Here is a 12,955-nt window from a genome sequence, read left to right on the forward strand (position 1 = left end):
TATGATGTGGTTCTCCTCAAGGCATTCGTTGAACGAGTGCCGATCTTTGCAGTGGAATAAGGCACCCACCTTGTCTGCTCGCGAAAGTCTTTGAGGACGGCGTTGTATTTCTGAGTGAGGACCCAGACGCTTTGCTTTGCATGACGGCCCGAGAAAGCCATGAATGACAGCATTTTTTGTTTCTTCTTCATCGCCTTCAACGCGCTACAATCATCGATGATGTATAGGTTGGGCTCCCCCTTGAACAATCTGTAGTAAGCTCTCAGACAGTTAGAGCCGCTCGCCGGGGTCAAAACAATAGACCTCAGGGTCAGACAGTATCCATCGCCGCCGGTACGCCTCGTTATGCTTAAGAGTGGGGCACAGGATCACAATGTGATGAAAGAAACCGCGGAAAGGGCCCTCAAGCAGGTCCAGCACGAAGACTGTTTTGCCGCAGTTCGTCTGCCCACAGATAATTGCGCAGTGGGCGTCATCAATAAAGCGCGCCAACGAATCTACCATTCTGGATGTACAGCTTTGCGTCCATGATCACATAGAGATATACGTTCAACACGCCGGAATCTTCTCTCTCTTTTGACACCTGTATCGTAACCCCCTCGTTCAGAACGCGCCTCCCGCTGCCATGCAGCTCGTCATCGTCGCATGGACGAAGGTCAAGCCGGAAGGCGTGCTTGTGCGTCAAGAACTCTTCCAGGGAGACGTCTGCCAGGCTTAAGTCTTTAACGACCCTGGCCACCTCAGGATCCCGCTTCCGTAGGGGTGAGCTGGTGAAGAACCTCTGGATCTCGCCCCATTGCTGGAACGCCCGCATGCCCTGGCTGTACAGCTGATTGGGGACCCCATCTATTGTGACTTCTACTTTGGTGATCTTCGGGTTGTAGAAGGATTCCGACCTCCTCCTCCACGGGGTTCCTTTAGTCTGGAACAGCATGAGGATGCCCCTCATTGCTCTTGCGGGCGTGTTCAGGTTTATGTTCCAGAGAGTATCAGACTTGTCCTTCACAAACTTTCGGTGGCGGAGGGCGCGATCATACAGAATGGAGACGCCCCCGGCAAACTGGGTGCAGATCTGTCTAGCGAGCTCCTCTTCGGTGACCATATCGAACTCCAGGCTGATGTTGTCGATGGTGTAAGTCGCGTCAGCATCGTCTGTTGCCTGGATGACCCGGCCGTAATCGTTGAACGTCAGTTCGTACTCCAGTGGGTCGGCCAAGATACTCTGGTACAATGGCATGTGGCTATCTAGAAGCCCAAAGTCTAGCGGGATGTGGAACCGGCCGCCAAAAACGCGAGCGATGGCTTTTTCTCCAGCATCGTCGTCACTTGCGTCCTCCACTCCGACTCGAAGTTTAAGCATGTGTTCGCTTCCGATGCCTTGGTAGGCCGCATTCCGCCGTTCGTTTTTGGTCAGCCATAAGTCGCCGTAGCAATGAAACACATCAGAGTCGTCGATGGACATTACCTCATTCCCGCTGATTCTGATTGTGGTTTTCTTCACTACTGCGCGTCCGAGATTCCCGACCACTGTGGCGTTCGGGTCGGATGAATTGATCGCGATCGAGAAGGCCAAGCGCACGGTACCGGGCACAATGACGTCATTTGTGCCGAAGTTGGGGAAGCGGACCAAGAGTTGTTAATTCTGGTCGATTGTACTCTGGTTGTTGGTGACGACCAAGGACTGCCGTACACCTTGTACCCCGAGAGGCTTACGGAGTGTTCTGAAGGGGTTTAGCCTGCGTCCGTATGCATCCATTGTTGTATTGAAGGCATACCTTGCAATGTTCAATACGAAGATTATGACAGACATGTACATTGGTGACCAGGCGTTCGATGACGCCAAAAAGGACAACAACATCGACGACGAACAGACCACTCTTCGTGCAGGTGGTGATGTTCCCGAGCAACAAAGCCGTGGTGCGGCCCCCAGAAAACTTCAACGAGAGCTGACGCAGTCCGCCGTGAATGATTATTACGATGCCTTGGCGAAGGCGTATCCCGTCCTTACCCCCTTCTTTCGCTATTACACGAAGTTTGAGGTTGTCCAAGGGCGTCTGCTACGCGTGGCCCACCCCAAACTGGACATCATCAACATACGAACAGGTGGACCACTAGCCCTCTCAACAGTCGCCAATAAAGGAGGGGTTGATGTTGTTAGGGGGGAAGAGGGGCTGGGCTTTATAGACTGGAAAAGAAGAGAACAGACATCGTTGCATCCAGCAGCAGTTGCAGCCCTGGAGGAAGCGAGTTCAGAACTCGGTGCCGCGGCCGGCGCGGTAGATACCATGGAGCTGGAGGAATTAAGCCAACCAGAGAAAAAGGCCGGTGATGCTGTCCACACACTGGAAACAAGCTTGACGGATAGTGAAGTCGAGCGGGCTCTTTCATCGATAAACGACCCTCCTCTTCCCATGCGAGAACTTCTGGGGCTTGACACGGCACTGCAGACCTCGGAAGGCGAACACGCGAATGACCTCTCCAAGCTGTCAAGTCTCGATAAAGACATCGCAAAACAAAAACAGAAGTTGGAGAAGGCCACTGATGAATTCTTCCGTCGCCGGATCGCAGACCCGATAAGGAATCTCGAGGACGAGAGGGTGGCCCGGCCCGAAGCAGCCTATTTAACGGGCGAAGCCCTGCGCACGCAAATACGCCGCATCAAGCAGACGATTGATCGCATCCTACACAAGGATACCACTCTGGCCGAGCGCGTCCGCACCCTCTTCCGGGAGCAGAGAATAACCGTGGTCTCCATTCTCACGGCAATTCGGATGGCGATCTCGACACTGGGGCTAGCGATAAAGCTGGCGCTGACTGGCGGGTCCGGCGGGGGCACCCAGCCAACGTCACCTTCATCCGACGGGCGTAGTCTTAAAGAATGGGTGAAAAAGCATCTCCAGTCCCTGGCGCGCGCCCTTGGCAAGCTGGCTGGGAAGGCTGCCGCTGCGATTCCGGGTATTATTGGCAGTATCGTGTCCTGGCTACTGAACCTTCTCGGGAAAGCCGCTGGGTGGCTGGCTGATAATGTCTGGCCTCTAGTCGTCGCAGTAGGTGGCCTAGTGCTCGTGGCTGTTCGCAAGTATTTAAGTATTTAACGCATAGTCCACAGCAGCAGTAAGCCGATACCAACCCCAGCGACGACGATGGCTGTCTTCTCCGCATCGTGATTCTTTTGGTTTGGTTCTTCAGAGGTTCTTCAGCCGCTTTGCGGCGCGCAGCGACATGCTGAACGCGCGCGGTGGGTGGTGGGACGTTTTCTTGCGGCTTTACGATCCCGTGGTCAGGTGTGCGCTTGTGCAGTGGGCGACACTTTAGCGTTCACACCCTCATTGGTGCCTAGCTTCTTGTCCTGTGTGGCCACGACGATTTTGTTGTTGTAGTTCGCCACATAGCCGATCTGCAGAAGCATGTCGCTTGGGGCCATATATATGCCTATGCCATACACAAAGTCTACAGCGCTCCCGGCATACTGTAGCACGTCCTGGTAGCGTTTGATAGCAGACGGAAGGTCGACGTTCGCGGTAAACTGTCGAAGGCTGTGCCCGTGCCTACAATACGCGCCCTTGTTTGCGCTTAGGCGCCTAGAATAGCCCACACGTATGTCCGGATGGAATCATTTAGGCGCTCTACGCCCGGCTGCGTGAATCCTTGGGATGTGTCGACAATGAACGCCGCCCAAGCCTCCTCGGCGTCTTGCTCGATGTAGTCGACGTGGAGCGCTGTAGGCTTTCTAGAGAACGCCAATGGGGCTGTAGCCCGTTCTCGTGATATAGTAATATGCACTCCGAGGCCGTGATTTACCCCATTGCGCCTCCAGTCTGTGTGCGCATCTACGCGGAACTCCCTACAAATCCTCTCATAGGCCCTCTCGTCGTAGGGGTTTTTGAATGTCGCCCACGCTCTGTCTTGCGGCAGGGGGGCCTTTATCTCTTCCAAGATCCGCCTAACTTGGTAATACACATGGAACGTGTACAGGGCCCTTATTCGTTGGTCGGGGGCGAGAAGATGGTCTTTTGCAGAGACACCACAGCCGGTGGTTGCGCACCAGACCGCGAAGTCCACTTGGTTCTGCCAGAATTGCATAGTATTGGTGTTCCAGGCCCGAGCAATTTCATTATCGGTTTTTTTTGGCAGCCGGTACTTGGCCAACACATCTGTGAACTGGACTGGAAAGGCCTTCTTTTTATCGATGTAGATGTCAAATCGCGTGAGCTGCTCTGCGTGGGTTTGGATACTATGAAATGCCCCAGCCTTGTAAGTGGCCTCTCTATTGAACATGTAAGCCTCGCTGTTCATCGTGGCTAAGATGTTCATCACATTGACTGACATTCTAAATGGGGCACAGCACACGCTGCCTCATGCCCTTAAGAAACCTCGACAGCCGCCTTAAAACCGCCCTTCGCGAGATAACATTCTACCTGTCCTGGGTGAATATCCCCTCCGGAGTGGGCTTCTTGCTTGAGGGCAAACGTGTTGAAGTGCCGACGGGCTACTACAATGTCTGTACGCTGGACAAGGACATATGGGGTTTCTCTGGGATTGAATGAAGCCACGGGCCGCTTAGTCCTTACCCTCCCTAGAAATGCCTTAATAATACTCCAAGAGCTTGCCCCCATCTTAGGGTTCTCCGAAGGGATGACGTCCATAAGGGGGGACTGTGGAGGGTGAAAAGCTACCTAACTTGGTCTTCGTGCATTTAGATGAACTGAGCACCTCAGAAAACGTGAGAATAACCTCAGATTTCGGTGGCGGTTCCACACTACTTAAAGCCTTCGCCGTGACTGGTGAAGGGATTAACTGCGGGAAGACGGTTTCATTTCCCAACCCACAGTACAAAACCTTGCGCGCCGACTATATAACGCACTTGACCGTGGCACTTTTAGACAAAGACGGCAAGTATATGAATGTAGGGTACCTCAGTACTACCCTAGAAATACAATGAGTATGGTGGACGCAGCCGGTCCCAGGTCTGCGTGCCTGTCTTTAAGCGACTTGGTAGATGTGTCGGAGTTCGAACTTCAAGGCCAGGAAGGTAAAATCTACGCCTTCCAGTTTCAAAGTGGCAAGTACAACCGCATAAAGATTACGGGGGGGGGGGGGTAAGCAGAACCTACCACGTTTGCTCCCCTTGAAGATGTCTCATCCTCTGCAGAGCAAGAGCGCAGGTCGCCGTCTTAGGCGATTGAAGAACAAAAACTCTCATTAGTTCGCTTTGAAGACCGCTTTGTTCTTGCCAGAGCTCGCGACACCGATTGGATGATAGATGTGAAGGTGACCCCGATGTCGGTCCAGGCCACCGTGATCGATTTGAAAAAAGTTTTCAACTCCGGAACCTATTTCGTGTCGTACGTACCAACCAGCCGCTGTCTTCTAGACTTGGGACAGAAGAGGCCGCTTCGTACTAAAGGCGCCGCCGGGTGTAGAGAACTTGCGTCTTACCGCGCAAACCGATTTTAAGTCCGCACTACCACTACTAAACGCTGGATCTATACTTATCTTCGAGATCATACTTGGCGCGGACAGTCGCCGTTGCACCTTGATTACCGGGTTGAAACTAAGGTGGCCTGTAGAGCACAGTGGAAAGGATCTCAGACTTATGATCAAATTACCGGCCCAGGGCGACCCAGTCATCCGGAGCTCTCTCGAGGATATACGAGTCGTCACAGGGGGCGTTTTAAATCTCGATGAAATCTATTTAGACTGCGCCATAAGCCTTTACCGCTTTCGTGTTAGTAATCCCGATGACAATTTAGAGCTAACCGACGTTATTGATTCGTAGGACGGACAATATGGGGCGTCTGTATCCGACGATCACGGATGAAGACTCCTTGCGGACGATTACGAATGACCACCCCTTGGTCCCGACCGCGCCGACGATTATGGTCGAAAACACCCTTGGCCCCGACCGCGCCGCCGGAGGGCGTGACGCACGCCCATCGCCTGCAGTATATCAGCGAAATACAGAGGCAGCTTGAATCTGAGCGAGATCTCCGCCGGGCCTTGTACAAAAAGTACCGGCGTGGTGTCTTGGCCACCGAGGCCCTTGATTCAGCCATGCTCACGGCCGGTTTTGGCCTAGGGGTTGTTGGCGTGGGGCTACTCACAACGATAATTGCAACCCCTGCTGTCTTGGCCATGGAAGCTGCGGCCCTAGCTTGCGGTGTCTTAAATGTCGCCGGAAAATTCGTTAGCCGCCAGCTTCACGCAAAGGCCAAGAAACATAATGATATACGGCTGTTGGCTGAGGCCAAACTTAACAGCATCCGTGCGCAGGTATCTACGGCATTATCTGATGGTGTTATTTCAGACGTAGAGTTCAAGCAAATCGTTCAGGAGCTCAAGAACTACTCTGATCTGAAGCAGGAGATACGCGTTAAGTCTCGTAAGGTATTCAAAGCCGTAGAGATCGATGAAAGCACGAAAAAACAGCTTATAGATCGCGGCCGAAAACTAGCTCGGCAAGAGCTGAAAAACGCTCTTTCCGAATAATGTTCTGGGGAGGTGTCCATGGGGGACTTGTTTGGAACCAGGGCAACCCCCATGCTATGTCTCGAGAGCCCCGGGGTCAGGGCATTAGTCAAGATCTGACAATAGGGCGTCCAAAAGGCAGGGGGTTTGGGGGCTGTCGCTTGAGGCCCCTGTAACAGTTACACCACTTCACATTAAAATGCAACAGAACCAAATCAGAATACAGTATACATAGCTCTTACAACTGAGACTGAGAACAGGCAAAATTATCACCACTGAATCTGTGACTGTCACTCACTAAAAAGAGTAGTGTTACCAATCATCATACGATTTGAGCAGCTAAGTCACAGTAGGTAGAAATAAACTTTGTAAAATACAAAAAACAAAAACAAAACAAGAAACAATTCAAATACACGTACTATCAGTCACATATCTATGTCGAGAAATTAACTTTTGGCACGGTGACACAGTAGTGCATGTCAAACATCATTTCTGTCATCTGAATACATATATGAATACACTTTGAAAACTTACATGTTAGAAAAATATTTACAATCTAGTATACATACATATAATGTTAATACACTTTGAAACAGTGTACTGGCTAGCCTGGTGCCTGTGGGTAAAAAAAAAAATCTGCCCAGAGTGGGGCTCGAACCCATAGTCCAAAAAAGCAAAAGGCCTGGTTTATAGCTCTGCCTTGTTAACCAATTAATCACCACCCTAACGGCGGGCTCCGGATTTTGTGCGCTAGCGACCACCGTTAGGGGGGTTAATTGGCGCTGACACATCCCACTACCTTTGGGCCATCTACAACACCCCTTGGTAAGGTCTCTCTGCCCCCGAAACTGTCGAAAGTTGCAGAGATTCCTAGAAGTGCGTAGAGCCCGGCGCATATGCAGGGAATGTATTCATATACTACATATACAGGAGACCAGATCGGATTTGAGCTAGCAAACATCCCCTTATATATGTAGTATATGAATATACCCCTTACACACAGCGCCTTTCCCACCTCTGTCAGCCGACTGAGCTATATCCCAGGACCCACGAAACATAAGCTATATTGGAAGGACTTTTCCGCACAAACAAAATATCTCCAATCCTCCTAAAAAAAATACTGATCTTATTCAAACAAGACACGCTTGAAAAAGACTGTCACATTAGTTTTCATAAAAACCCGTAGTTTAAGCCCTATCCTGGGGGAGAAAATGAGCTGAATCACCCTGTTGTGCAACACAGCCGGCTTATATATAGACTATACGCCTTATCTGTTAAATGCAACTAGGTCGCCTCATATCAATGTGTGTGTGTAGGCTAGACTTGTAAATAAGCGTGACTTGTAAATAAGCGCCTAAGGGGAATTAGGGGGAAAGCAGGGAATGGGGGTTGGGAATCTCTATTTGTTATGGGGAGGGCCCCAGGGGAAGGTGTGCCAGAACCCTTATTGCATATACTACTAATAGTGTTGAGGGCACTGAATAACTAAATACAGTTGGCTCAGTCATAAAGGCCTACCATATGCTTACACAACAGCTTACACAACGCACTGAATTTTTTTTTCTCACGGACAGGAAGAGAAACTGGAGGTGGCTAAAAAGCATGGCGCTGATAAAACTGTATTGTGGAATAGTGACGGTGAGTAACTTAATGGTATAACGATCCAATATCAGAGTCAGAAATCGTTTTGAATTGTGAATTCGTGAATTACAAAAATTGTAAAAATTGGATACTTGGTGGAGTGGTCGAAAAATGATCTGATATGATCCTGACCAATAAGAGCACAGGTTTGATTCCAGTTACGGATGAGTCTGATGCTGTTTTAAATTTAAATCTGTAAGGTTCAAACCAAAGGGTTATGCAGGTTTAATTACGTTTACTGACAAACTATCCTATTTGTGACATGATGAAGCAGAGTGATTTTCAGCGAATATTGGGGTGCAAAAATACGAGGGTCGCCGATTGCTTAATTTTTCTCACCGTCGCCATCACAAGAAGAGGGGACCTCGGTGAAAATAATTTGACAACGTAGCGTGCAGGTTCGTACTTCAAATCTAAGTTGACAAAAGTCGGTTGTTTCCTTTGTACATTCGACCCATAAAATTTACCGTCATTGAATAAATGAAAAATTTTTGAGTATTGCTGCTTTAAATGAACAGCGAAATAAATAAATACGAGGCCACACGAACAAGGAGAGCACGGGGGAAAATTCCGTGTCCACGATCGAGATTGACGTCAAAGTGCATCTAACTTAGCTGATTGGGCTATGTCCCACTCCGCCGCAGCGGTAGTAAAAGCGGTGTTAAACACCAATGAGTTAAATGAATTATTTAAGAAATGCTGATGAACATTTAACCCCTATATTGGCTTTCCGGCTTATCTTGACTATACATATACTGGATCAATCCAGTTCGTTCATGGCATTCATGCCTTTAGCTCAAGCCAGCTGAGGCGCTCACAGAAAATTTCACTAACCCTAACGAGTTGAACTCGTTCTTTATATTTGGTATACATTGATTCTAATCCGAAGTGCAGAAAAGGTAAAGCCGACATGGGTAAACCAACCAACCGTTTAAATTTTGGAATCAAAGAAGTCAAACCAAGTTTTGAATTTGAACTTCCACCAAGTTACGACCCAGTCTTAGGCCTACTAACATATTTAGGATAACCGTACATGGGAAGGTCTGCCAGCAACCTGTGGATGGTCGTGCGTTTTACCCGGGCTCTGCCCGGTTTCCTCCCACCATAATGCTGGTCGCCGTCGTTTAAATATTCTTGAGTAAGGAATAAAACACCAATCAAATAAATAAATAAATATTTAGGATAACGAGTGTGTGCAGACAAATCATACCGTACTTATCAAACATTAAGTCGATAACTGTTTCTTTGAGATATTGTATGAGGATCGTGTAACTGTTCTCTTCGTTAGATGAAGCGGAGATCGAAAAACGAACGCTTGCTGCAGGTGATGACAACGAGATACACGCTGCAATAGATCTGGTGAACATGCCAATAACAGCCAGCAGGGGAAACGAATGCCTTGCAAAGGTAGGTGCTCAGAGTTACCTCCCATAAAATGTGTCTGTATCAACTGATAAAGGAGATCATTTTTTATATGTCGGTGTGTATGACCGCAGCTTTGTGGAGGACATTACTGACGGATTTGAATGAAATTCTGCACACAACTTGGCCTTTGCCTAATCACCAGTCAATTTTGGTAATAATGGCGATATGTATCCAGGAAATCTTTAAACGATTCTCCACCACTGTGGATAGGACACATCTTTGTAGAGCTTCGTCTTCATATAATGGAATGTATGAATTTGAATGTGGTTTGCGCTCTAGTTTTTATTTTGGTTCTTTGTTTACTCCGGAATTAGTGTCGTTTTCATCATGATTTTAGTCATATAACGATGCTGTCACATTATTGCAGATCGATACCTTTAAAATACCATTGTACATAACTGTAAATACCTTACCAGACAAAACGCCTCGCTCAGCTAGTATGTTGACACAGAACCCAGTAGTGGTTTTGCTTGGCCATATGTGGTTCGAAGGTAGCTTCGGGCGTTTTGAACTGTTTAAAACATCTGTGGATATCCGGGATAATCCTTTTAACTGTCTAGTGCCCCATTTATATATTTACTTGACTGACGTTTTACACCGTCAGCAAGAAAATTTCCCTTATACGACGGAAGTTGCCAGCATTTTTGTTGGCGGAAACAGGGCACAGCCCAGAGGAAACCCACGGCCTTTCGTAGATTCTCTAGTACCACAATAAATCCGCAGTATCAACGGGTTGGTGATAATGGGTCTGTATATGTAGCGCCATCATAGTATTTCCGTGGGGACCCTGGATAGACGAAGTGTTTTTGAAAGAGGGTGACAACACTGTTTGCTCAGTGGCTGTGCTCAGTACCACTGCGGATGTCCCCGGATATAACCCCAGAGGATCCGAGGTACGTCACCGGGGGTCGTCCTGGATGAATTTTGACCATGATGTTCCATACCGTGAGCACCATTTTCACACCATTTTGAATCCGGCACGTTTAGCGTTTACACTACTGACCTGCTACGGTCTACGCCGGACCATCGTAGTTATCCGCATTTATTTATTTATTTATTTGACTAGTGTTTTACGCCGTACTCAGTATTTCACTTATACGACGGTGGCCAGCTTCATGGTGGGGGGAAATCGGCTGAAGGCGGCTGACAGACCTTCTCACGTAAGGCTATGACGGGAGTCGGTAGTCATAACTTGATTATCCGTAGTCTTACTGTTGAGGAACCGCACTGACAAGGTAAAATATTTCATCAGCTTTCTAGTCATATCCTGGTTATATGTGACTGAGGCTATAGGACTGACATAGGACAGTAGCCTAAATATTAAGGTGTTGATGTACCAGAAACTGAATTTCCAAAACATTTGAAAGTCATATACGAAGAATACACTGATACACAGCGTTAAAGTCCGTTCTTTTGTTGTTGTTTTTGTTTGTAGGGTGGAGCCTTGGTTTGCGTCGGTCTGTTTGGAGGAGGTATGGATTTATGCCTGCCTCTTCTGCCACTACGAGGGAGGAAGATCTTGGGGTGTTATGTGGGGAGTGTGCCTTCGATGAAAGAGTTAATCCAATTGGTGTCCGAGAAACAGGTGAGATTGGGTGTAAGATTTCTTTAAAACTAATAAAGTAATAATTTTTCCCGAAAAATTTTCTTGTGAATATGGTTACGTTCCCATAACGTTTATTCTCGTATAGATCAACATTCTGTATCGCCTGCATGGCGCCCAAGAGATGGTCTGGTAATATATGCGTATAATGAAACCGTCAGAATTCTTGATAAAGGCATGATAAGTTTCATGTTCAAACGCCTTTGCAAACAGAGGAAGGGAGTACCGGTAGTTACGTTTAGCAGAACCCAACTTAATGAGCTGTATTCGTCTCTTTTAGGTCAACCCCCCTCCAAAGGAGTACGTCAAACTGGACGATATCAATGACACCTTGGATCGCTTACGTGCGGGAAAGATTGCTGGTCGCTGTCTCATTCGCTACGACTGATGAACTCTTTTCATCAAAAGTTCTTCAAACTGTGTGTGTGGTATAAATACAATAACCTAGATAAATTGCAACTTTTTGGGGTGTTTTTAAGCTACCTGCTCATTTGGAGCTCTTCATCGACTGGAAATTGTGCATGATACCTATAGGTCAAGGTTCGGAATTTTATTAGATGATGTTGTATTTTTGTGCCTGTCAAGAAACATAAAAAAATCGCTGTGAAGATTTCAATAACAAGCCATAATTAGGAAACACAATGAAATCAGGAATGAATTTCCCAGGTTTAAACAGACTGACATTTTCAGTTTGTGATGTCTGAAAAAAATCCAAGTTGACTGTATTCGTTCACAAACACTGTGATGTGATTCTATCAGTATGTCCGCAAGCATCAAAATGTGTATCAAAGGTAGATCAAAATATATCCTCATCCACATCCACATCCAAAATAAGATGGACACCAATGCCTTTATGCAGACTGCGACTCTTTTTACATGGTCATCTTGATTCCTCATATAAGGAATTCCCGTGACATATCATGTCGTGTTATCAATATATTTAAATTTGAATCGTACCATATGATTGGTAAAATCCGGGTGTGAGCTTAACCAATGAAATGGGTGCTATAATTATATAGTTTTACGGCCTTGGATGTTCCTACCAGGAAACCAGGAGTGTAAAATCTAGCCAAAATTGGTATTTACACAGAGCGGCCAACAAGCAACCTCTAATTCTTATGCATGTACTCTAACTTGGTCGTCCGAATGCAGTGCTGCAAAATATCAGAAATTGTAGTCGATCAGTCTTTCGACACGAAACTGACAATGTGTACAAATAAGTGCACTGTGCTTTTTTTGTAATTGTTTTAAAGTTGTGCTTAGCTACATTAAACCATGTGCATTTGAGAAAAGTATTATGATTTTTAAATTTTCAAATGAAACGAGTGTGTATTAAAATACAGCTTTTCACTGGAAACATGCCTTGTCTTCTTCAATTCATCTTTCGATTCTTTAGAGTGATTCTGAATCTATGCGTTGAAACAGATATTCGTATACCAGCCGTCAACCAATAAGGTCGTTCCGGGTCAGTAATCGCAATTCCCAGAACAACGTTGAACACAAACTACTTAATGACTAAGAAAGTATAAAAAGTTCGAAAATAGGATGGAATCATACAAAAAGAAGTGGTCAACGGGACTATAAATGGTGGAGAACGTTGAACTGCATAGTAAGTCTGTCAACTGGGTGTTTTATAGCCGAAGAAATCGTGCGTTATCCTCGAGGCACAACCATTTTCGGACAAGGAATTTCCCAGGTTCCTCAGTTTCATTGTTGTCGGATCTTTGTCACAATAAGGGAATTTCCGAGATTCCCCTGTTCATCGTTGTCGGATCTTTGTCACCATAAGGGAATTTTCGAGATTCCCCTGTTCATCGT

General features: G+C 47.1%; 1 protein-coding gene across 1 annotated transcript in view; it reads left to right on the forward strand.

Annotated features, from left to right (window-relative positions):
- Window positions 1-12,494, forward strand: part of LOC135468591 (alcohol dehydrogenase-like) — a 48,341-nt gene extending 35,847 nt beyond the window's left edge. Inside the window, exons 7-10 of the mRNA XM_064746931.1 lie at window positions 8,043-8,106; window positions 9,398-9,516; window positions 10,970-11,119; window positions 11,418-12,494. Coding sequence (XP_064603001.1) covers window positions 8,043-8,106; window positions 9,398-9,516; window positions 10,970-11,119; window positions 11,418-11,525 — 441 coding nt within the window. The 3' untranslated portion in view covers window positions 11,526-12,494. The remainder of the gene's footprint in view (window positions 1-8,042; window positions 8,107-9,397; window positions 9,517-10,969; window positions 11,120-11,417) is intronic.
- The last annotated feature ends 461 nt before the right edge of the window (window positions 12,495-12,955 follow it).

This window comes from Liolophura sinensis, chromosome 6 (genome assembly GCF_032854445.1).
Source record: "Liolophura sinensis isolate JHLJ2023 chromosome 6, CUHK_Ljap_v2, whole genome shotgun sequence".
Lineage (NCBI taxonomy): Eukaryota > Metazoa > Mollusca > Polyplacophora > Chitonida > Chitonidae > Liolophura > Liolophura sinensis.